General features: G+C 42.6%; 1 protein-coding gene across 7 annotated transcripts in view; it reads right to left on the bottom strand.

Annotated features, from left to right (window-relative positions):
• The window catches only part of Msra (methionine sulfoxide reductase A), a 335,029-nt gene that overhangs the window by 79,260 nt on the left and 230,668 nt on the right, over nt 1-25,101 (bottom strand). For all 7 annotated transcript variants that reach the window (XM_010622959.3, XM_010622951.3, XM_010622970.3 and 4 more), the window contains one exon: nt 1,685-1,791. In XM_010622959.3, the coding sequence (XP_010621261.1) occupies nt 1,685-1,791 (107 nt within the window). The remainder of the gene's footprint in view (nt 1-1,684; nt 1,792-25,101) is intronic.

Below are 25,101 nucleotides of genomic sequence, written 5' to 3'. Positions count from 1 at the left end.
GTTAAATAAAGTATATGGTTTTTCAAGTGTCGAGCACATGCTAAATAAACACACAAGTGACGTGAATTGATACAGTTTAACAGGAGGGGCTGATGTGCATGGCCAACACCACGTGTGTCTGGGAATGCACACTCTTATCAGAAAATCATAATGAAAAGCAATAGGAGAAAACACTACTTGTAGGTAAAAATTGTTTGGAATAAAAACATAAATATACTCTCAAGCTGAGCAGTTTAAAATAACATGCATCTATTATTTCAGTTTCTGCAGCTCGGTTCATTAGTACCTCTGGCTCAAGGTCTCTCATGACAGAGCAGTTAGACAGCCAGCCCACTGGGACTGCGGCCTCATCTGAAGTTGGGGCGAGGGCTGAGGGGCTCTCTGCTTGCTCAGGTGGTTCTCAGCAGGCCTTGATCCCCTGCTGTGTGAGTCCCTATATCCCCAGGGTAAGTGATCCAGAGTGGGGGGGGCAGATCCCAAGATGCAAACCACAGTCTTAATAACCTGACCTCAGAAGTGACAGCCCATCACTTCTGTCACTAAGTGCAGCCCACACTCCAGGAGAGGGGACTAAACACTGGTATCTGCACTCTGGGCCAACTATGGTCATCAGCCAAGGAGAGATCACAGTTGTAGAGTGGTCTCATGGGCCCCTCTCTCCCTCCTTCTTCCTCTCTCTCTTTCCCTCCGTGACCCCCTCAGCCCAGTTGCTTGTGAAGGTCAAGCTGACCCTGAGTCCTGTGCCTGATACCTGCTCACCAGAAGATACACTCTGTCCCCATTTACCTAATTCTAAAATGGATCAGCATAGACTGTCTACTGGATGTACTACAAACTGTGAATCCCCATCAGACATTGTGAGCATAACTAAACTTTAAGCTTTACTGTGAAGCTCTAAAATTTAAAGCAATTCAGGTTATTTTTAAAAGAACTAAATGTCTATTGGAGGAAGTTTTTAAAAATATAAGTTAACAGTAAAATAATTATTTTATGATATAAAGTACATGTTTCTGAGAGGTATTTTTATTATAATTCAGTTTATTGTTACTGGCAATTGAGCATTATGGGTTGAACTGTGTCTCCCAAGGAAAGATATTTTGGAGTCCCAACCTCTCACAATATGACCTTGTTCTTAGGTAGAGTCTGAACAGAGGTAATCAAGTTAAATGAGGTCATCAGGATTAGCCCAAATTCAGTAGGACCATAGTCCTTTAAAAGTGGAAAATCTGGACACAGAAATAGACACACATAAAATGGGAATATCCATGGGAGAAGGTGGCCATCTACAAGCCAGGGAGTGAGGCCTGGAGCAGAGCATTCCTTGCAGCCCACAACTCCCTTTCTACAACTGTGAGATGATAAATTTCTGCTGGCTAAACAAAGATTCAGACAAAGAGATTCAGACAAAGAGAGAGAGGGAGAGGGAGAGGAAGAGGGAGAGGGAGAAGAACTCTATTTCAACCAGCACAAATTCATCTGGATGAGTTGACTTAAAGAGAATACACAAGGCCCCACTCCACAAATCTGATTGTGTCCATTTCTTGTACATGATGGCTCCACTCCAAGAGACTGGCACAAATGTTAGGAAATGTGCAGTGGAACACAGTTCCAGGTGGGAGACGTGAACCCCCTGGAATGTGGGGACTGGCCTCCATCCTCCCAGCTGCACAGGGCAGGACCCTACCTTCTGATAGTCCTCCTTGGACTGCAGGGCCACCTGCATCTGCGCAGTGCACGTCGGGTAGATGGCCGAGCGGTACTGGGTGCCATGGTCATTGCCCTGACGCATGCCTGTGGTGGAGAAGAGAAGGCATCAGGGTGAGTGGGCAGCCACTGACGTGTGTCAATACTTTTTCACATGGCTTCATGACTGATGTCTTCTTATGTGCTTGCTCTCATTTATTTCTACTTTTTAAAAATGAGCATGAAATGTGATCAGTTTGATTTGTCTCTTTTATTTGTAACAAATATCTTAAACTTAGGTACATTGATCACAGGTCTTGAATCATACTGGATGCTCCGTAACTAAAAAATTTTATATGAAAATATTTAAATAATAATCTATCCCTTCTTGACTATAAAGCACTACAATACACATTATTTCCTTGGGTCCTAAGGAGACACTCTGTGTGGAAGGAATTATGATCCCTCCCTTGGCAGATAAGGAAATGGGATAATGTCAGCGTAGGTACCTGGTTGTACACCTGTGACAAAGGTCATGCAGCTGGTCAAAGGAAACCGGGACTTAACATGAGCAAGCACAATTTCCGGCCTATCACAGCAGCCTAAGTGAGGACGGTGGTCTGTTTCTGACTGATCTGTCCCCAAAGGGAAGCAGCCACAGGATCACATTCTAGGTGCTCCCAAAACACTCTGGACACTTGCAAGAGAAGGAACAATGTGGACACTGACCAAAGCTCTGCCTTCCTGAACCTTTTCTTCTTTTTTTGCCTCTATTTTTTATTAGCACATGATTGTAGTACATGATGATTACACTATTTGTGAATATTTTCTTCTTCTTCTTCATCTTCGCCTTCATCTTCTTTATTATTATTATTATTATTACTATTACTACTACTACTACTACTACTACTACTACTACTACTACTACTACTACTACTACAGTACTAGGGATTGACTGAAATCAGGCCCTTCACACTGAACTACATTCCCAGCCCTTGTAAAATTTTTTATTTTGAGACAACATCGTGGTAAGTTACTAAGTTGCCAAGGCAAAGCTCTAAATTTTGATCTTCCTGCCTCAGCCTGCCCGAGAGCTGAGATGACCGGCTTGCACCGCCATGTCTGGCTATATCATTCCTTTCCCATGATCCCAAACTCCAAGTCCTTCATTGGAAATATGGGAATTAGTCACATAGTTACAAAGCCACCTGGAAACAACAATCTCACAGATGAGAACCCTTCACCTTCTATTTTCAATTCCACTTGGATTTTCTAATGAAACAGAAACCTTCCCACATTTAATACAATGTCCACTTTCTTCCTAGCTTCTTTGGTCAAACACCTGTCCAGTCAGGAGGAAAGGCAAGGACATCGTAAAGAGAGACACAAATAGGAAATAGAAAGAAAATATCAAAACCTTTGTGTACATCCTCTTGGGTCTTGAGTGACTGGAGAATACTCTCTGGTACTCAAGAATAACAATGTGAATCTGTATTTTTCCTTTGAAATTCATCTTGATGAGATGGTATAATATCTTAAACAATAAAGTATCTTAAACAATAAAAGTATATGCCTACATCCACATACATGTGTATTGCATATTTCATTACATGAATTTTGAAATTCAGAAGGAGTTCACTAGGCAAAAATGATTTGATATTCAATAGATTGAAAATTTTATAGGACTACAGATTTTCTCTTCTCATTAATATTAACACACTGCATTTATAGACATTTAGCATCACTGGACTTCTGCTCATCCTTTCATCCTCCACTGATTTGTATTATGAACCCCAAAAAGCAATTCACACCTAGTAAACATGAGAGATGCCTAGGACTTAGAGCTACTACCTTGTTTCAGGTCTGAGTCTCCTACCCACTGACTTTAATGCAAACTACTGAGTCTTTCTGAGCCTCAAACTTCATTTGTAAATCAGGGATAATAAGGGCCTCAGATTTGCTATAGATTTGCTGTGAGGAATAAATGAGATGGGTCCTGGAAAACAGTCAACTGTAAACTATTATGTGTCAAAAACTTTTCTTTTCCTTTCTTTCTTCCTTTCTGTTTGCTTGGTTGGTTGGTTGGTTGTGTGTGTGTGTGTGTGTGTTTTGTTACCAGGGATCAAACTCCAGTCCTTGTGCTTATTGAGGCAGGTGGGGGAACCAGTGATTAAATCCCCAGTTCTCAAAAACTTTTATTTTTACAAGTTTTACTGATCTTAGAACACTTCAGAACAACTGGTTTGAAACAAAAATAACAAAAACCATCATACAAGATACTCTAGGAAGAGCCCCCTTTTCCCTTGAAAAGCATGATTTACATCCATCTCTCAGACACACAGCAGATATCACAGATAAATCCAAAGAGGGGACCAATATTTGTTTTATGTGCATAGAAATGTCCCATTGAATTGTTGAATTTTTAACTATTTATTGCATTGCTTAGCAGAATTACCTTCCTAATTAAATTTTAACACTGTTAATTTCTACCCTCATTCTCCATTTCAATGGAAAACAAACCCAAGGAAGGGAAAGAACTCTCTGACACATTCATTCTGCCACCCTGCTTCACCCCACACACAGGTTTCCCACACACCCTCCTCCCTAGGTCCCTGAAGTTTAGGAAAGTAGGCCTGTTGGTGTTATCTTGTACCCCCGAACACAAGCCCACTGGGGCACTACAGAGAGGGTAAGATCTGTAGTGTATTAGAGACAATCTTAGTGTTAATAATGGCTGGAAAATCCCTCTTCTGACTATCTCCCTTCCTTTCCCCAATCTACCTATTTCAGGGAAACTACTATATATTGGGACTCAGAAACAAAAACACAGTATTATTTCTCAACTAGTCACAGTAAGGGGAAACGGAGACCAATAAGCATAATCAGGTGTTACAGTGTGATGGGAAATCTGAGTAAGGGTTTCGGAAAGGGAAGTGGGTGAGCGGACACGGGCTGTGGGGAAGGAGCCTCAGCCTGCAGAGCTGCAGAGGGGGCGAGTCTGGTCTTGAAGGAGCATAGGTGAAATGGGGTGAAAGATCCTTCAGGTGCAGAGAACAAGGTATTGATTAATTGTGGAACAGTGTGGTGCCTGGGAGACTTGGGAAAGCAGCAGAAGCTTGCAAAAGCAAGCACCACAGTCAGCATCTTCATCAAACCCCAAGGCGCTGCCACTCAAGAGGGATGAGCCCTTCAACACCAAGCTCAGAGCCCAGATGAGAAAGCTGGCTCACTAGGAAATACAATTTGATGCTCAATGGATTGAAAAACCAGACGAGAAAACCAATATCCAGGAGCTGCTGGAAATACATGAAGCAGCTCCACCTGCCTGCCCCTGCAATCGCAAAACAAATGAATCTGGATCTAAACAGGCTTTAGGATGCTGGTCTCCAGAGGGTAAAATTAACCAAAGTTTCCTTTGAGAAACGACAGAAAAAAATATTGTGGAAACATGAGTAACTCCTATGTCTTTCCTTCCTCTGGGAACAGATATATTCTCCCCAGAAAAAGTACTCAAATCATGAAAGCTATGCGCTCAACATTGTGGAGGCTGCAGAAGAATTCAGTTATAATCCTTGATCTCAGGAAATCACCTGGAGCACAGAAAGGAAAGGAACAGCTATGAGCTGTTTGCCAAGGCCATACTTCTCTCTTTAGCATTGTTAAACCCTCTGCGACAAAAAGGAAATTATGGATCAGAGACATGAAGTGACCTGCCTAAGGTCACACAGCAGGCAAATAGCTGTCCTGTGATTTAAATTTTGATCTATCTGACACCAAAGCCCTTTCTCCTTTCAAAATTGGTTCGTAAGATGTTCTATCAAAACAATCAAAGACAGGAACAAAGTGCTCCTCTGCATGTACATCAGGCTGGGAAGGGAACATCATAGCCTCAGGCCAGAAATATGAGCAGGCTTAGTATGTTCTCAGGACTGTATGGAGAAAGGGCTGGGTCCTGACCAGGGTAGAAAAGGAAGCTGGTCAGGTGAGCTTGAGGCCACCTAGGTGTGTTTTTGGTCTCCAAGGAACCAGAACCCTGGGTGCCTGTGATCATTTGTGACCTACAGTTCTCTTCCACACAGGCTTAACAAGCATTGAAAAGTTCACTGTGCCCTCCACTCGGCTTTGGAAAAACTAAGCAAATAAATTATGTGCTCTGTGTGGCTGTCTGCATGCTGCAGGAGAGCAAGCAATGGGCTTGCTGTGGACAGCGAAGAGAGCAGAAGCCTCAGGAACAATACCTGTGCTTAACATTTTTCCACAGAGCTCGAGCTGATTAATGAGGACCGGGCTTTGGGGCACTCTTGGCAAGAAATGACCTCTCGGTATCTACCAACTGTTTGAGATTTCTCCATTGGCTTTTCTAAAGACTTTAAAGGGACAAACCATCCTTGACTGTGCTGTCTTCTCCCTCCTGAGTGGAGCCAGAGAAAGCACTGCAGATTAGAGAAATGCTTAATCTAGAATGAGGCAGAAAAATAGATGAGATCTCATCTGCTCTAAGGGCCTCCTAACTGCTGCTCATCCTTGGGTACCAGACTTCTGTAGACTCTGGAGATGTAAGAAATATGTTTGAACCAGGAAATGCTAAAGGGAAATTCATGCTATGAGTTGTGGTGGTCCCATGGGTTACCACCTGATGGCAAACTGAACATCCAGGTAAGCAAGGCCAAGAACCTATGGTCTGAAATCACCACTGCACCTTAGGAAATTTAGAGGAACAATCTCTAAAGGACTTTCCTGCTAGTCACTAATGTAGAGCAACTCCTTCCAGCATGAACTCCGCCTCTTGTCTTCTACAGACTTTGCTAAGAAGAGTGTGAAACCCAGGTACAGTCATGGGTTTTGTTATGAGAAATTTCTGGATTCTAGGCCCACCTCTGCCATTTACCAGCTGTGGGATCTCAGCCGAGGTACTTACCCCATCTGACATTCAGTTTCCACCTTTGGGAAACAGAGGAGGAATAATGTGTACCACACAGAGCCACCAGGCATGTCTCGTGGGAGCCCAGTATACATCTCTCCTGGCCCCCGTAGCTTCTCATGCAGAAATTCAAGGAAGGAAACTTTTCAACATTCCACTCAAGGGTGATAAGATTCCTCAGTCAGCAAGACTCAGAAACCCACCTCAGGCTGTGAAATCTGATAGGGGTTTATTAAATACAGACCAATAAGCCTGATCTCAATCTCAGAAAATATCTACAACTTACCAAATAGATAAGAATGCAGAGAAATAAGATGTGATCCCTGAGGAAAAACAGATCCATCTGGAACCCATGTCTCTCAGCCTCTCTGATCTCTGTTCATGAAAGGTTTGCTTAAATTCTTTCATAAACAATCCTAATGAGCTATAGTTGACATACAATAGATTATACGTTTTTAAAGTGATCAATCCTGAGTTGTGCATACACTATGAAAGCATCAGCACACTGGAGAATGAACAGCCCTGAATGTCTCTGTGTGTCATGCCCCACTCCATGCCTGCCTCTCCCTCCCAAGCTCCAAGGCAAACACTGATCTACATTGTATCATTAGAGATGTGCTGTCATCCAAATGAAATCATACAGTATGCACTACAAAATATTTTGCCCAATGAGACAATATGTTGGTGCATGAATCAAAAAATAGTGCATTCCTTCCTGTGACAGGCAGAATGCCCCGACCACGCAGACCACAGCTGTTTTTTGTGTAACAACCAATTGAGGAACTTCTGAGATGCTTCCAGCTTTTGGCAATTTCAAATCAAGCTGCATGGCTATTCGTGTACAAGTCTTTGTATGGACAAGGCTTTCATTTCTCCCAGAAACATACCTAGAAGTAGAATGGCTTGTATATTTATATTCAACTTCTTAAGAAGCTGCAAAACTATTGGTTTTTGGTTTTGTTTTGGTTTTGGTCCTGGGGATCGAACTTGGGACCTTGCACTTGCGAGGCAGGTAGTAGAACCACTGAGCTAAATCCCTGGGCCCCTGCCAAACTATTTTCCAAAGCAGATGTGCCATATTCCACTCTGTCAGAGGGTCTGAACTCTCCAACTGTTCTGCATCTTCATGAATCACATCTCCCCAGCACCCTGCACTCCTGGTCCCTTCTGCTCAACTCACAGAGATGGTGGACTCAGCAGGCTCACTGGCCTGGAAACATCTTCCCAGAAGTCAGATGCGGCTGTTGTGGGACTGGTTTGTGTGTCTGCCTTCAGGACCACCCTTCTTATCTCTTTCCAGTGTTTAGGCTGTTTCAGGTGATGAATATAAAATTCAATTCCTCCTGCTCCTTCTGGATGACAAGAAGTCTTTGGGATAAGTATTCTCTAAATATCGTCCGGCCCTAATGTTTTAAAAGCATTTACAGTTAAAACAATACACATGGGGTCATAGACTGAGGTTTCCATAGGTTTGGGTGTGGGTGGCAGAAGGCTTTGGTATCTTGTGTTTTCTACAAATTTGTTAAAACATGGACTCTGAAATTTTATTTCAGTAAAATAACTCAGATTAAACATCGATATGAATGGCACCTGGATGGTGATAAACACTTTTAAGTCCCTATCACTAATCAACAATTACTTATGTCTGCTTTTGCCCCATGTTTGTCGTTATTTTTGTTCACTCTTCTGTCAGTTTTAAATGCCCCTTCCTTTCTGAAATGTCTTCCCCTTAGTTCTCGGTACACCACCCTTCCCTAAGTCTTTCACTACTTCCTGGTCACTCTGGCCTGTTTACTTTTCCATTTTTGCTCATCCTCACTACCTGTGTTCCTAGGCCCTTCCTTCCCTTCCCCGAGCCCTCCGGTGCTGAGCTTCTACGTGTCTAAACCTGTAATCCGTACCCCATCCTTCAGAGGTCAGCCAAGTAGCACCACATTCCCACTGAACAGCCACATATCTAGGCTCTGTGGCCCCTCGGTTCTCAACCTGACCACACTGTCTCACTGTCCCCACTGTTCTCATCTCTGTCAATTGAATTGTGCACTCTCCTTGCAATCCCTGCTTTCATTCTGGGAGTGATGCAGGTTTTACCCAAGCCTTCTCCATTCCTGAAGCCAGACAGTCTCCTAGTTCTGCCTTTCCTTCCTGTAAATCTTTCACTGATGGCCTTTCCCTTTCCACAGCCTCCACTCAGCATAGACACAATGTCTTGGTGTATTATGATTAAGCCAGTGTGAATACCTGGATCTTCTGAAGAGCTCCAATTCAGGGGCTGCTTAATAAAAGTGTCCTCATTGTTTGAGGCTGTGTAAATTGAAAAAGTGAGCTAGTAGTTCCTTTTAATCATGGGTCATTAACTACATGGCCATTGCTGCTTCCAGAACCGGATGCTGCATGTTTCACTCCTCTTCCAGGAACAAAGCCCAAGGGTGCCATTTTCAGGTTTTTTCCATTCTCAGAGCAAACGTGATGCAGAATATGCTAGAGGTCTGAAACTCCCTCCTATAAAACACTCTCAGTGTCAGAAGTTTTACGGTAGACTTACAGTTTCAAAAATCCTTTAAATTTTATAAAAGCCAATACACTAATATTTGTTCTTTATATAGTTCTTCACTAAAGCAAGATGACTTCAGAAAGTTAAGGTGAAGGCAAGACAAACTGCCTTCAAACTACCCACTGGATTTAGACTGTAAGTATGCAAAATTCTTGATTCTTTAATTAGGGTGTCCCAGGAGATTAGACTGAAATGTGGACCACCATGGGAGTTGGGTTAAGCACAAACCTTCAGCCACATTTCGCTGACCATGAGATGATAAGTTAGCAGGAAGGGAGAGCTAACTAGGTCTTGGGGGAGGCAAGAGCACTTGGACTATTTCAAAGGTAGAGGGAAAAATCAATATTTTTGAAGTAAAATGAGAGCTTTAAATGACACTGTTGGGTAAGAAAAGTGCTAAGATAAGTCCCAAGGAGGCTGCCTGTATCCCGGTGTTTTAACCACAGTACTGTTACCACCATGAGTCGGGTGACAAGGCAGCATGTTTGGAACCTACCCACTTGTCTACTCACAAGTATCCACCCAGCTGTGACAAGCAAAAATATCTCTATCCAGGGAGCTTCTTCTTTATTGAGTCTTCTATTTTCAATGCATATTATAAATATATTTTGCCTGTTAGTCTGTTAACCATCTAAAAACCAAGACACTCTTTAATGACAATAAAACCATTCTTTCCAAAACAAAGTTAAAAAGAAAAACTACATTCACTACTAATGTCCCCTGGGGGCCAAATCATCACAGTTGAGACCTACTCCTCAATACTGGTGGGCCACAAACTTTTATACCATCACCTTAAAAGTCTCCAGTTTCAAGGCAGCTAAGCCAGGTATGGTGGCACATACCTGTAAACCCAGCATTTAATGGTTAGTTCAAGGCCAGCCTGAGGTACAAAGTGAGTTAAAGGCCAGCCTGAACTACACTGCAAGACTGACTCGAAAGAAGGAAGGAAGGAAGGAAGGAAGGAAGGAAGGAAGGAAGGAAGGAAGGAAGGAAGTGGGGGAGAAAGAATTAAGGGAGCTAAATAAAGCAGCATGAAGGAAGTGAAAGCTTCAGTATAGTGGAGACCCACAGTTCCAAAAGAATCTCAGAGGTCATTGGTATTCATATTTTTGTTTATATCCACTAATAGGGGTAGTCCCCAGTGTGGTTTAATTTTCTTTTATCCAGAAATTCAAGAGAACGGAGATTTTCATCAAAGCATACAAGATCTTTCTCCCTTTCTTTCTGTCTTTCCTTTTTTCTAAGGAAAATAGCATTTTAATTGGCATATTGAAAATCTAAGTAAAAAAAGACTTTGAGAAAGCATGAAATCACTGTGTATATAGTTTCAATATAAGGTTCTCAACTTTATGGAAAAAATAACAAAAAAAAAGTCTCTTGCTTATTTGATAGTCTGAACAGGAAAAAAAAAAGTTAAAGTTGTTATCACAATGTCCTTTCTGTGACTATAGCATGTAGCATATTGCTCAGAAAATCTCCATGATATCTGCTGTCCTGTCCAGGAACTGTTTCCAGTTTAATAGAGATGAAAAATAAGAGTGATTTAAACAAGGTGGAATTGTATTTCTTTTTTCCTTAAGTGAAAGACGACTGAAGTAGGTACTCTAGGGGCAGTAAGGTAGTCCTGTGATCATTAGGGGCTCAAGTTTCTTCTGTCTTTCTCCTTAGCATGTGACCTTCACTCTCAGTGACACGTAATGTCTTCTGGCACTCCTCCCACCACATCCAAAGTGCAGACTGGAAGAAGAAAGGAGGGGAAAAGTGAAGAGACATCACCACTTGCTTCCTACACCTTTAAACAGCCCTCTGAGAAGTTCCACACCACACTGCCACTTATATCTCATTGGGGAGATTCCAGCCACACGGGTACACCCCAGAACTCCCTTCCTCCCAAATGCACATCAAGCCAAGACCTAGCCCGAGGCCACATCCCTGCTCAGCTTCTTCCTCTTCTGGGTCCTAATTCTCATGCCCTCTTACAGCTTCTTCCCCTTCTCCTTCTCTTCCTCAAGTCACCTGCACTAAATCCCTGCCTCAGGTTCTGCATCTGGCTAGGGAAGCTAATCTAAGAGTCCAAGCTCTTCAACCACATTTGCTGTCATTAAAGCTGCCTTACTGCCAACATCTAGCATTATACAGTTTCTTACACTCTATGATTTAAGTTGCTTAGGTTTTTAGATAAACTCTTACTAGGTATGTCTACTAAAGTGTTATTAGACAAGCTTATTTACTTATGCCTAAGTTAGGAGATCTAACTTCTTTGTGTCATCCTATGGCTTGCTCATGTCCTAGGTATATCACCCTCAGAGAAAGACCACAGACCTACACTGGTCACCCTCAGGATGGGATGCCTTACATTTCATGATTTGGTTCTCTTTGCGAGAACAGCATGGGGAGAGGCTTAACTGTTCTGACTTTATTAAATTTTGAATGCTCCCACTTGCTTCTTCAAAATATCTCAATGAAAACTGAAACAGTCAGTGAATGGCTCTGAACTGCAATCATTTCTTGAACATGAAGAGTTAGTGCTCCTACTGTGCCTCTTAAACCCACCCCCACTATTTTGCCTCACCAGAGATGGGACCGGAAGGCCACTGGCACATGGCACTGGCAAAGGAAGAACCCCAGAGACCCCAGCGTTGACAGGGAGCTCACACGGTGCTGCTCAATGTGGCCTCCTGCCTTCTGCTGGAAAATAAGTCTCCATGGAAAAGCACATTGCAGCGCCCCAAAGACCTCCACAGGTGGTGAGCTTGCCCCCCTCACAGTGATCGATGGCGCTTATTATTACCCATGTGATCCTTCCTGGAACACCTGGCCTCTATCTCAGGTGCTTGAGAGAAGCCCTATGAATATGGAACAATTTCACTTTATCTGACTGAAAACCTAATTCCATCAACTTTAACTGACAGCTCATTTTAAATTTAAAACACTGAATAAATGAATGGACAATTCTTGTGAGGAAGGAAGCAGAGGGATGGAGGGAATCTGTCGGTCATCAAAGTAGCTAATGATTCAGACGATCAAAATCGCTGCTGATCCTAGAGCCCTTGTGACGTGCCAGGCGCCACGCTTTGCTTCTGTTAGTCACCCAGTCCAGCAAATGCTTGGAGCATCAATGTTTCCCCAAAGATGAGACGAACACTCAGAGAGGGGCTGGATACCTGTCGAAGGCCAGTGTTGCATCAGAAACCATCAAACGCCATAGCCTTTGCTCATAACCACTAGTATTCCAATTTGTAAATGATTTATAATTTAAGTTAAAAAACAAAGTGGAATGTAGTGAGCTATGAAAGATATTATGTGGCTGTCTTCTAGAAGGAAATACCTCAAGGTCACTAGCACTTTCACCATGTTCTTGCTCTTGTTTTGCACATAATACATCTCAACAGAGATATAAGAATATTGCTATATAACAGAGGTACCAAGTACTCACTCTGTACCTAAAAGCAAAGAGAAAGGTTTTGATTTTCAGTGATGAGCACACATGACTTCTATAATCATAAATAAATTATTTTGAAAACAGTGATGATTTTTCCCTAAGAGGTTAAAATTTATCTTGATGTGGATTTTGTGTGTGTATAAAAGGGAAATTCTAATTTGGCTAGTAAAAGGAAATATTTTAAATTATTGTATGTCTCCTAAAACATCTTCTGGAACTCCATGTCCCACACTCTCAAGTATGGTCAAATAACAAAAGCATAAGACATTTTTCAAAATATTAAAATTTCTATGGCACCATTTCCAATCCAAGTCTTAAAGTTTTATAGTGGTGAATCAGGCAAACTGCCCCATTACAGAACATAGGATGTTGATGAGATTTACAAGACGCTTTCAGGACCGGTACCAAGCATCCACATGCATACACATCCACAAAACTAGCCTGGCAGTGCTGTTCACATCAATGGCAGATGTAGCAGTCAACGTATTAGCCTTATAGCTTGTAAATTGAATACAGGAAAGTCACTAAAACATAAATGTAGCAAAGTACATGAACCACAGACATAAACCAGACATTTTTCCCTAGATCCAAAGTCATAATAATATCATTCATTTGAAATTTTGTCCTTTGCCTTTCACTTTTTGTCTTAAATCTACTTGGAATTGATTTTTGTGTATGGTGTGAGGTGAAAATTCACTTCATTGTTTTCCCACAAGAAAATCATTATTATTGATTTTTAAAAATCCTTCTTCCCAGGACTTTGAAATGCCAACCATGTCATGTGTCATACTCACGTATGTGTGGGACTGGCTCTGGATTCTGTGCTCTACTGCACTGGTCTGTTCATGACCCTACATCAGATTCACACTATCTTCACAGTGTGAATTCACAGTAGCTTTACAATGAAATGCGTTATCTGGAAGAATAAGTCATCCTATCTCATGCTGTTGCCTTTCTTGCAATTTGTATTCTGTATAAACACTGGATCAGCTTTTAAAATCCATAAAAAGGGGCCAGGAATTTAGCTTAGCACTTCAGTGGCCTGCCTTGCAAGCACAAGGACCCAAGTTCAATCCCCAGTACCAAAAAAAAAGAAAAAAAAATCCATAAAAAGAAAAAAGAACAATAACAAAACTGTTGGGATTTCATTTGATTTTGCGGTGTGTTTAAAAAACAATGTAGGGGAACTGGCTCCTTTACAAACCATGAATGAAACCCATTATTGGATCCTCTAGCTGCTCCACCACTAAGCTAATGCCAAGTTTTAAAGATATTGTGGTAGTACTCCACTTCAAGATACCAATTCCTGGTAAACTCTGAAATTTCCATGGTGGACATTAACAGTAGTCTATTTCTTGATCCTGCAAAGCCCAGCTGGTAAAAAGGAGCTGGTAATGCCTTCCTGAGCTACTCTTCAGAGGCCTGGGCTGGAGGGAGCTTTGGCACCTTCTGTGTGCTACTTCAAAGGTTTCTTTCCCTAGTCGCTCACATTCAGGGCTCAGGGATCAGGAAGAGGGTTCACCAGGTCCAGAAGCAGCCCATGCCATTTCTGCTTCCTTCCAGTGGCCAGAACTCAATCACATGGCCACTATGAGGGGGCACAGGAAATGTGCAGCTAGAGAAAAGTAAATACTTTTCAGTCCTTATGAATTTCATTCTTTTCTTGACTTAGTGGACACCCAGTGCAATGCAGACCGGAAGTTGTAACAGCATTGCTGTGGATTCTCAATGTTTCAAAATTAAGTACAATGCTTCCAGTAGGCTTTTGTGCATTCTCTTTGTCAGACTGATTTTTACCATTTTCTATACGAAGGTGTATTAAATACCCTCTGCACTTATCTTGAGAGTCACGTTGTTTTCTTTAAGTCAGCTAATGTGGTTAATTACATAGGTTAGGTTAGCAACTCAATGGAGGAAAAATTGGAGAGGCACAAATTGTGTCAGTCATGGCTTCCCTACCCTTAAAAAGGCTTGCAAAACTCATTTCCCTCCAGAACATGGGTATCTCTAGTCCTCTGCTTACCTGTCTGCATTCCTGTCTTCCTTTCTATTTTCACCTGGTGATTCCTCATAATTTTGTCAGTTCTCTGACGTGATGCTTTCAGTATTTTTAAAATATTTTATAAAACATTTTGAATAGCTTTCGATGAGCAAGTTGACCTGAATGACTTAGCCTGCCATTAGTGGAGTCTAGAAATTCAAGTTCCTGCCACTGTTATCAGCTCTGATATTTTGCTTATCTAACTTGGGACTTTTTATGTGAAGTACAGTAATTCTTCTAATTTCATTTTTTTCAATTGCTGAAATACAATTTATCCAAGTTCCAAATGATCTCACTAATCTAAATATGTGAAATTCTTCCTGGTGGAAAGTTTTCAAAGGCCTGATTATTTGAACTTCTTTATCTTGCTAATCCTTAATGGGATTTATAAAATTGTAATGAACACCAAAGGAGTTCATGGACATTGGATAATGTGCTGCTGTTTCAAGTCACGGTGGGCCATGCCTTCTGCTCTCTGATGTAACTTCTCAACAGTGCAGAGCCATGAGTCTTACAAGGGTTAGATTACAAGATTTGTAATTGAGTTCAAGTGCCAACTTGGTTACATAATGTATAGAATTGGCTTGTGCCAAATCATTTCACCTCTCTGGGCCACTTTGCTCATCTGTAAAATGGGCCTAAGGTTTTCAGGTTACAACTAGAATCAAGAGGGATAGTGCATATGTAAGAGCCTAAGCACTTTGCCCAGCCCAGAAATGACACCCAATGAGGGTCCCTTGTTCAGTTGGGAATCCCCAAATCTGTACAACACTAGAAAGGCACAGGAAAAGTGTTAAACAAACTCCACAGTGTTAAAACAGACAGGGATTTGAAAGTACAAATAGAGATAGCATGTACATGTATGAAAATGTTATGCACAGAACAGTGTGAGTGAAAGAACAATTAATAAAGGAAATATCAGTTAAATTCTTTGTTTCATTTTTCTCTGCCTCTGAAATTCTTGAAAGAACGCCGTCCCTTTCAGAACTCATAATGCTGGGTTGGGGCCGTTTTGCATTTTCTATGTGTGCAGCTGTTCCTCCACTATAAGTATGCACATCTGCTCATTAGCAATACAATATAATTCTCACTGTCTAATTATTTGCAGATGATAGATTCCTTGAACGTGGTCTAAAAAAGGAAAATCCTTCAAAAATGGTGACTTTTTTTTAAAAAAAAAAAACTAACTTAAAAGGGTCAGTACAATGAAGTTCAGATATTTATGTGGCAAGTTCAATATACCAACACCAGTACTTAATTGCCCATTTGGAGGGAAACAGAAGGAAAACTGGCTCTTTTTCCTTCCAATTAATGTTTCCTGGGAGACAGCATGGGAGGCTCCCTACTCCCACCACGTACCATGCACCTGGATAGAAGCAGTGGGGCAAACCTGCTGAAGAGGGAAGGCACCAATCCCACCCTGACCCACTGAGGACCTTCTGGGAATAGTTACTGGTGCAACACTGGTACCTGGCGCCTGGTGAGTGTGTGCATATGAGGGGGCCACGTAGGGTTCAAGGGCACTGACTAGAGGAGAGTCTTTGGGGCAATCTCTATCTTTAGGCACAGGCTGAGGGGCCTCACATAATCCCCACACATGGCCCTGAGGGCTAAGGCAGCCAAACAGGGCATGTGGCCCTGGGGCCCTATGAAGCCTAACAGCATGGCTTCCCGAGGACACTGGGAGCTCCCTGCTGGAGGAGGGATGGGGTCGGAGGATAGGAACAAGACCAAGAGGCCTGCAGAGGTTATCAGAGCATGGCCTGGGGCAAAAAAGGTAGAGAAAAGAGAGATTCTGGGACTCAGAGAGGAACAAGACCAATGGGTGCTGGGAAAGTGGCTCTTCCACAGGGAGCAGGGAAGAGATGGCTCTCACACTGCACTCTGCCTCTGAGGGCTCTGCGTCCCCGGATTAGCGACCATGCATAGAAACTACTTGGGAAAAAATGTGTCACACTGAACACATACGGTTTTTCTTTCCTTTTTACTTCCTAAACAATACAGCATGTCAAGTATTTCTATGGCATTGACATGGTATAGGTATGATGTCATCTAGAGATAATCTAGACTCTATGCGCAGATGTGCACACGTTCTGTGCAAATCCTATGCATTCTACATAAGTTACATGAGCATTCATGCATTTTGCTATCCATGTGGGACCCGGAATCAATCCCACTGAATACCAAGGGAGGACTAAGTGCGTATTCAATACTCTATATAGCCTGAATTCTCTCCTGGCCCACACTGTGGGATAGGAGTGCAGAAACTGAGGTTCACTTACTCCTCAAAGAGAAAATACTTACTGGGAAGTGCATCTCTAGAGGAGGTGACAGAATGGACAAAACCCAAGTAAACAGATCAGTAACTCTGCTTCTGATGAGTTTCAGGTGGACAGAGAGCGCAAAGCTGTGGAGCCAAGTGGGCTGAGACCAGGAGCACTGCTTTCACCACTGTGTGTGGGGGAGGCCTCTTTGAGGATGAGACATCCTGAGTTGAGACCGAAGGGACAAGAAGGATCTGGCCCATTACGAGCTATGGGCAGATAGTGCAGCAGGTCAAGGCCTCAAGGCAAGAAGGAAGCACCTGCGTCTTGCAGGAATGGAATAAACCAACAGTGAGCAGGGGTCAGGGAGAATCTCAGACGATTGGGGAAAGGCTTAAACATCCCAAAGAAAATAGGCACCCAGTGAAAAGCTTTAAGTAGGAAGGTTCATGCTTTGTGGTATTTTTGTTTGTCTGTGTTTTGTTTGTTTGTTTGCACTGTACCAGGGGTTGAACTTAGGACTTTCACATTGTGCTACAACTTAGCGTTTTGTTGGTTTTGTTGTTTTGTTTTTTTTTTAATTTTTTGAGACAAAGGCTTCCAGGCTGAGTTCAAACTTGCAATCCTGCCTCAGCTTCCTCCCAAAGTGCCAGGACTATAGATGTGTACTCCCATGCCTGGCTCTTTGTGTGTCTTTAACAGTCCTTATGGAGAATGGATTGGGAAGAGGCAGGACAGGACAGTCAGGAGGCTACTGGAGGCACCGGTGCTCGGGGGAGATAGAGAAGGGAGACCATGGCCACTCAGCTGGTATGTGCTCGCTGGCTCAAAGCCAGAGCTTCACCAGCTCACACTCTTATGAAAGGTATGATTAAAGATGTTTTAATCAGGGGAATATTTTAATTCAGGTTGTCAGAGGAGTGACTGGGAATTTTTCAGCAGTTTACAGATAAAGGCTGAGTTAGAATCTAGGTTGAGATATGGTCAAAATATGCTATAAATGTTTAAACTTTAAACATTTTATTACAGTAAAAGACACATTGCCATGGGTCCTCCTCAAAATATTTCTCCTCACTTTGAACACACTTATTCCATCGTTCTTGCCACTTTCTGAAGCAGTTCTGGAAATCCTCTTTCGTGAGTGTCTTTGTGAGGCGTGATCAAAAGGACCATGAATGTTTAGGACCCACTGAAAAGGCAGGGTCCTAAAAATATTATGCTGGGTCTTCATCCACGTTACTCACCAGGTCTGGAACTGTATGCCTCTGACTCTTCCTCAAAGTCAAAATGACCATGAAAGATAAATGTTTTTGAATCGAGGCAGCCATGACAACACAACTAATGACATTCTGAGAGGGCTTGTAGACCTGCTTCAGAACATGGCACAAATGATGGGGTAAGTGTATCTGAAGTGAGAGGGGATCAATGGAGAAATATGTTTTTTACTCTAACAATATTTTAAAAATTTAAATACTGTATTTTTCAAGCAGACCTCATAGAAAAGAAGAAAAATGGCTTTAAAATGAACTTAACAGTAGTTCAATGAAGTTAGTTCTTGTAGCCCTATCATTCCTGTGGTCCAACATGGCTCATCTCTCAGCCACACACCAACTGTGGGAAGGAAGGGGAGGAAGTAAGCACCTACCCTCTAAGTGCACAGAACCCAGAAGGTGCACCCCCATTTGTGCCTACAAATGCTGCAGTGATTGGGACTGTGACATATGCCACACTTAGCTCTAAAGAGCCTGGGAACGTGAGTCTTTATTAGAATGACACCCACAACCAAAATGTCAAAATGAGCCAAGTGGGAAATAAATATTGGGTCAACTAGTAGCCTCAGCCCTTGTAGGCAAGGGTTTCTGGAAAGTGTCTTGGACCTGTGCCTGTTCCCACAATCCCTGGGAAGGCTCATGGCTACCACAAGACATCTACAGATCTCACCACGACAGGCATGGTCCAGAGGCTGAGGAATACATTATGTGTACAGATGTTCTCATTTTCCAGAGCTATGTGAGGCATGGTGGTTAATAAGACAGACTCTCATTTGAAAGTGGAGTTAAATTCATACTAGCATTTGTTTTAAAAGGGATATTGTATTATGCAGCTTTCCTGTTGAGGAGAAAAATACCATTCATCACTTGAAGGAGGAGTGGTTTATTTGGCTCACAGTTTCCAGTAGGTTCAGTCCAAATTTGGCTGGCTCCAAGGGAGAAGCGGCATGGTAAAGGGCCTGGTGGAGGACAGATGCTTATGACATGGCAGCCAGAAAGCAAAAGAGAAAGTGGAGAAGAGGGGAACAAGAATACACCCTTCCAGGGCCCCCAGTGACCAACTTCCTCTGACCAGGATCAACCTCCTCACACACATTCAGCCACAAACTTGTCAGTGGATGGATCCACCGATGAGTATAGCATCCCCAAAATCCAATCACCTTCCAAACACACGTGACTTCCGGGGGACATTTTAGATGTAAACTATAGCAGATATTACTATGGGGAGATCCAACATCCACCAACATGTTTATCCTTCAAAGAGGTCCTCCTGTTTACTTTGAAGGAGGAAAATAGATTCGAGCTTCAGACAGAGTGAGGTCCTAATACCACCAACAACACCAAGGAAGATTGCAAGTCCTTTGGAACCTCAGTTCCTCTCTTACGTTAAATGGTGACAAGGATACCTACTTCAAAGGATTGTGAGCAGTACAGTATTAAATGAAAACTGAAATAGAAAACACCCATCACTAAGACTGGCTCAGAAGAGGTGCTTTTTTTTTTTTTGTTACCGGGGATCAAACTTGGGTCCTTGCACTTGTGAGGCAGGCAGCAGAACCACTGAACTAAATCCCCAGCCCAGAAGAGGTTCTTAATAAATATCACTATCCCTGCTCCAGAATCAAAGGAGCAAAACCAGCTTGTAACTGAGAAGTCAGATTTATGGGATAAAGCTAGGCAAGGTTGACGTCTGCCTATGTACTGTGGCTTGGCTCAAAGTACATGGTCTATGCTCTGAATCCTGCACAGGAACAGGAGGGCTGGACAGTCTGTCGTAGAAGCATAGAGCATGCCAGTTAGGAGGACACACAACAAGAATGAGAGGCTGAGATCTGACCCAGTTTTTTTATTCCTGTCTCAGCAGCAAGGTTCAGGAGCCTTTGACCAGGGACCCATCAGCCTCGTTGCCATCAGGGAACCATCATGTTCCAGAGGACCATGACAAACACAATGCTGAAATCTTTCCAACTAACTCAAGGGACAAAGGCATCTGTGTGAACAGAAAAAATATACTTTAGTGGATGCAGGATACAGTATTTCCCACAGAAAGAAATCAAGGACAACACAGATACAGAAAAAAATTAAAATCTGGTCAATCTAGATTATTGTTTTGAGAAAGACATAACAACATTTATCTTTCATGGTCATTTTGACTTTGAGGAAGAGTCAGAGGCATACAGTTCCAGACCTGGTGAGTAACGTGGATGAAGACCCAGCATAATATTTTTAGGACCCTGCCTTTTCAGTGGGTCCTAAACATTCATGGTCCTTTTGATCACGCCTCACAAAGACACTCACGAAAGAGGATTTCCAGAACTGCTTCAGAAAGTGGCAAGAACGATGGAATAAGTGTGTTCAAAGTGAGGAGAAATATTTTGAGGAGGACCCATGGCAATGTGTCTTTTACTGTAATAAAATGTTTAAAGTTTAAACATTTATAGCATATTTTGACCATATCTCAACCTAGATTCTAACTCAGCCTTTATCTGTAAACTGCTGAAAAATTCCCAGTCACTCCTCTGACAACCTGAATTAAAATATTCCCCTGATTAAAACATCTTTAATCATACCTTTCATAAGAGTGTGAGCTGGTGAAGCTCTGGCTTTGAGCCAGCGAGCACATACCAGCTGAGTGGCCATGGTCTCCCTTCTCTATCTCCCCCGAGCACCGGTGCCTCCAGTAGCCTCCTGACTGTCCTGTCCTGCCTCTTCCCAATCCATTCTCCATAAGGACTGTTAAAGACACACAAAGAGCCAGGCATGGGAGTACACATCTATAGTCCTGGCACTTTGGGAGGAAGCTGAGGCAGGATTGCAAGTTTGAACTCAGCCTGGAAGCCTTTGTCTCAAAAAATTAAAAAAAAAACAAAACAACAAAACCAACAAAACGCTAAGTTGTAGCACAATGTGAAAGTCCTAAGTTCAACCCCTGGTACAGTGCAAACAAACAAACAAAACACAGACAAACAAAAATACCACAAAGCATGAACCTTCCTACTTAAAGCTTTTCACTGGGTGCCTATTTTCTTTGGGATGTTTAAGCCTTTCCCCAATCGTCTGAGATTCTCCCTGACCCCTGCTCACTGTTGGTTTATTCCATTCCTGCAAGACGCAGGTGCTTCCTTCTTGCCTTGAGGCCTTGACCTGCTGCACTATCTGCCCATAGCTCGTAATGGGCCAGATCCTTCTTGTCCCTTCGGTCTCAACTCAGGATGTCTCATCCTCAAAGAGGCCTCCCCCACACACAGTGGTGAAAGCAGTGCTCCTGGTCTCAGCCCACTTGGCTCCACAGCTTTGTGCTCTCTGTCCACCTGAAACTCATCAGAAGCAGAGTTACTGATGTGTTTACTTGGGTTTTGTCCATTCTGTCACCTCCTCTAGAGATGCACTTCCCAGTAAGTATTTTCTCTTTGAGGAGTAAGTGAACCTCAGTTTCTGCACTCCTATCCCACAGTGTGGGCCAGGAGAGAATTCAGGCTATATAGAGTATTGAATACGCACTTAGTCCTCCCTTGGTATTCAGTGGGATTGATTCCGGGTCCCACATGGATAGCAAAATGCATGAATGCTCATGTAACTTATGTAGAATGCATAGGATTTGCACAGAACGTGTGCACATCTGCGCATAGAGTCTAGATTATCTCTAGATGACATCATACCTATACCATGTAAATGCCATAGAAATACACAGTGGCTATGGGGTGATGGGTCTCTGGCCCCAGAGCACCTTAAGGTGTCTACATTTCCCATTTCTCTCTTACTAAGGAGTTATATCTGGTACTTTGTCCTGCCCCAAAAGACAGATACCATGAGAGCCACTTCAGTACCTAGTAGCAGTGAGACCATACACGATTGTCTGTTTAGTCTACACCATAAAGATCTGATCTAATTGAAAGGTGACGTCAAGCTTAAGTCCCTCCTGTTTCTACTAGAGTCATATCCTTGACATTAGCAAGAATTCCTACATTTGCAAATATCATTCTAGGATATTACTTCTCCCACAAAATGCAATAAATTACAATTGAAAAATGTAAGTGGCCCCTTCAAATCCTTAATGATTTCATAAATAAGGTACAAACGTCTTCCAACATGCTAATTAAAATATGTTCTCTTGAGTCATATCTCTGCGGGGAATCACAAGTTTCCTGGGAACATCTTCATATCAAAGGTCAAGGCCTTCTTAATTTGTATTCAAATTTTGTCTTTCTGCCGATAAGCATTTCCAGCATAGGCAAGAGCGGGTTTAGGAATTCTTGCCCTCATATTTTTGGAAGAAACTTGAGGGGGCTATTGCTTCATAAATCAGAGTCACCCATATCCAATATCTTGCTCTCTTTGAAATGCCCTTTTTTGAATAAGTACAGTCAGTTGTACATATTTTTACTACTTTATCTGCTCTATTGGTGGCTCTATTGGTGGCTGCGAGACCACTTTTCACTGGTTTATGTGACAAGAGTTGTCCAGGTTCATTCACAGCCTGGCTCATCCTTGCCCATCCTTCAGGGGGTGGGCCTCAAATTTTGACCTTGGAAAAGTGACATGTGACTACACAGTTTGGACTTTCAGGGTTCCTAAGAATATTAAATCCATTCATTCCAGAGTTCTTTTGAACTTATGGTTTTGCTTTAACATTCCAGTGCTAACACATTTCTTCTAATGATTTCCTGTTAATGTCTTCATCTTTACCCTTAACTGCATTTGTTTGCACATTTATATGATCTCACTACACTGAAGTGTGTGTGTGTGTGTGTGTGTAGGAATACATATTTCCCTGTGCACTACTCAATCTACCCTGGCATATTCCAGACCACGTGGTGATTTAGCACACCTCTGCCTTGCAGACAGAAGAGGCACAAGATAAATGTCCTTGCTGGGGATTTAGCTCAGTGGTGCCACTGCTTGCCTAGCAAGCACAAAGACCCAAGTTTGATCCCCAGTATCTGCCCCCGCCAAAAAAGTGGAGCGTGAACACTAGAGAAAAAGACATTGGTGTGTTGATCAGTATAACAAGATAAATGTCCTTAATGATGACTGACATTTTTTTCTCTGGGATATTTTTATCTTCCTTTTCTTTTAGTATATGTTTACCATACATAATAATTTCATTCATCTTGGAGAATTGGTACATAAACATATCACATCTCAATCATTTTACTTCCCCTTTCCCTCCTTGCCTTCCCATTTCCCTCCATCCTGATTCCCTTCCCATCTCCGCCATGTCCACCTCTAAGATTGTCTTTCATGGCAGTTTAGAGATATCAAGAGTGGGTTTCATATATAAGAGGTTTTCAAGCAATATACCCCAAATCCTAAACCCTGGTTCTTAATTTTGAATTATGAAGGAAATTCTAATCAACCACCAATGGGTCTTAGAGAAATACTTTTTAATGTCTCCCTCTCCACATGTGAATCAATGTAAGACTATTATCCAAATGGTTTACACCTCTGATTTACACATCCAAATTAATCCTGTTAACAGTCATTAATATACTGAGCACAGTGATTAAGTTGGATGAGTTCAGATTCTTGTTGTTGAAGTAACAAAAAGTGAACAGCCTATCTAAAGGGAAACAGTGGAGAGTTCATGGTAGCACACAGCCCAGAGAACCATAAGAAGAGCTCACGGAGTTGAAGGTGGGGCTGCAGGAAGGAGAGGTCCCAGTGCTCTGGGAGCCTCTAGGAATATCCCTCCTCCTGCCTCTATTCTCTCGGCCTCTGCTCATTTGTCTTGCTTCTCTGTAGACAGGATCTTCCCCAACACAAACCACCTCCACTTTGGCATCTCTCAGCAAAGGTAGAGCTTCTTTTCTTCTCATACAACAGCCCCAGGAAGGATTCTGATTGGTCAAACATGGGTCACATGCCCACTCCTTCAATCAAATACTGGGGAAAGTAGGACAAGATATTGTGATTGGCAAGGCTTACACCATGGATACACCCTTTGGCCCAGTAAAATGCAACCTGATTCTAGAAGGGTCATAGGGAAACTTGTAAGACAAAAAGATTGTTACCCTGGCTCGTTACATTGAGCTACACAAAAAATAACTGATGACAATGTAGGAAGCACTGAAGTGAAAAGGCTCTACTCTGTGCTGTGCTCTAGATGACCTCTAAAATCCCTTCTGGCTGATGAGGCTATGAGTGACTCTCACACTACTACTGCTAGAAGAAAAGTAGATAAAGTTGTTGAATTCTTGGATAGCGTAAAGGGCTCAGCTGCGTCCCCCAAATTTGCATGCTGAGTCCTAGCACCTAGCACCACAGAATGTGACTGATTTGTAGATTGATGTTTTTAGGAAGGTAAATAAGGTAAGATAAGGTCATTAGGGTGGCATGGTCTGACTGGTGTCCTTATGAGAGAACAAGAGACACTCATCCAGAGAAAGGACAACATGAAGATGTAGAAGCCGGCCATCAGTAAACCAAGGAGAGAGGACTCAGGAGAAATGAAACCTGCTGGCACCACCCTGACCTTGACATCCAGCCTCCAGAACTGTGAGGAGGGGAGTATCTACTGTTGAAGCCGTAGGGTCCAAGGCACTCATTACGGAAAGTACTCAGGCAGTACTCCAAGAACTTCAAGGTGGCTGGGTGAAGACTGCGGCACAGTCGAGGCAAATGTGGTATATGAGGTAGGAAGCACAAGAGCTTCTTTAAGATTCTGTTTACAGTAGAACTCCCCTAGGTCCAGGGCCCAGCCCCCTAGTAACTGGTGTGTGCCGATGAAGAAATGATCAAACGGGTAAGAGGTTAAGAGAGGTGAGGACCAAGAACTTGATGGCAGATGCCAACCCGTCTAAAATTCTGCTGGAACAAAGCCTTGGGAGATGCTACCAGGTTGCCTAGGTCACAGATGTAGACTGGGGCTGCAGGGAGCCTGCCACCTAGGTGGCTGCAGACTTGGCTGGGTTCCCGATGTAGATCT

This window comes from Fukomys damarensis, unplaced genomic scaffold (genome assembly GCF_012274545.1).
Source record: "Fukomys damarensis isolate Sample0158 unplaced genomic scaffold, DMR_v1.0_HiC HiC_scaffold_18, whole genome shotgun sequence".
Taxonomy (NCBI): Eukaryota; Metazoa; Chordata; class Mammalia; order Rodentia; family Bathyergidae; genus Fukomys; species Fukomys damarensis.
The sequence above is the reverse complement of the archived record's forward strand: the minus strand, read 5'-3'. Positions and strand labels throughout refer to the sequence as shown.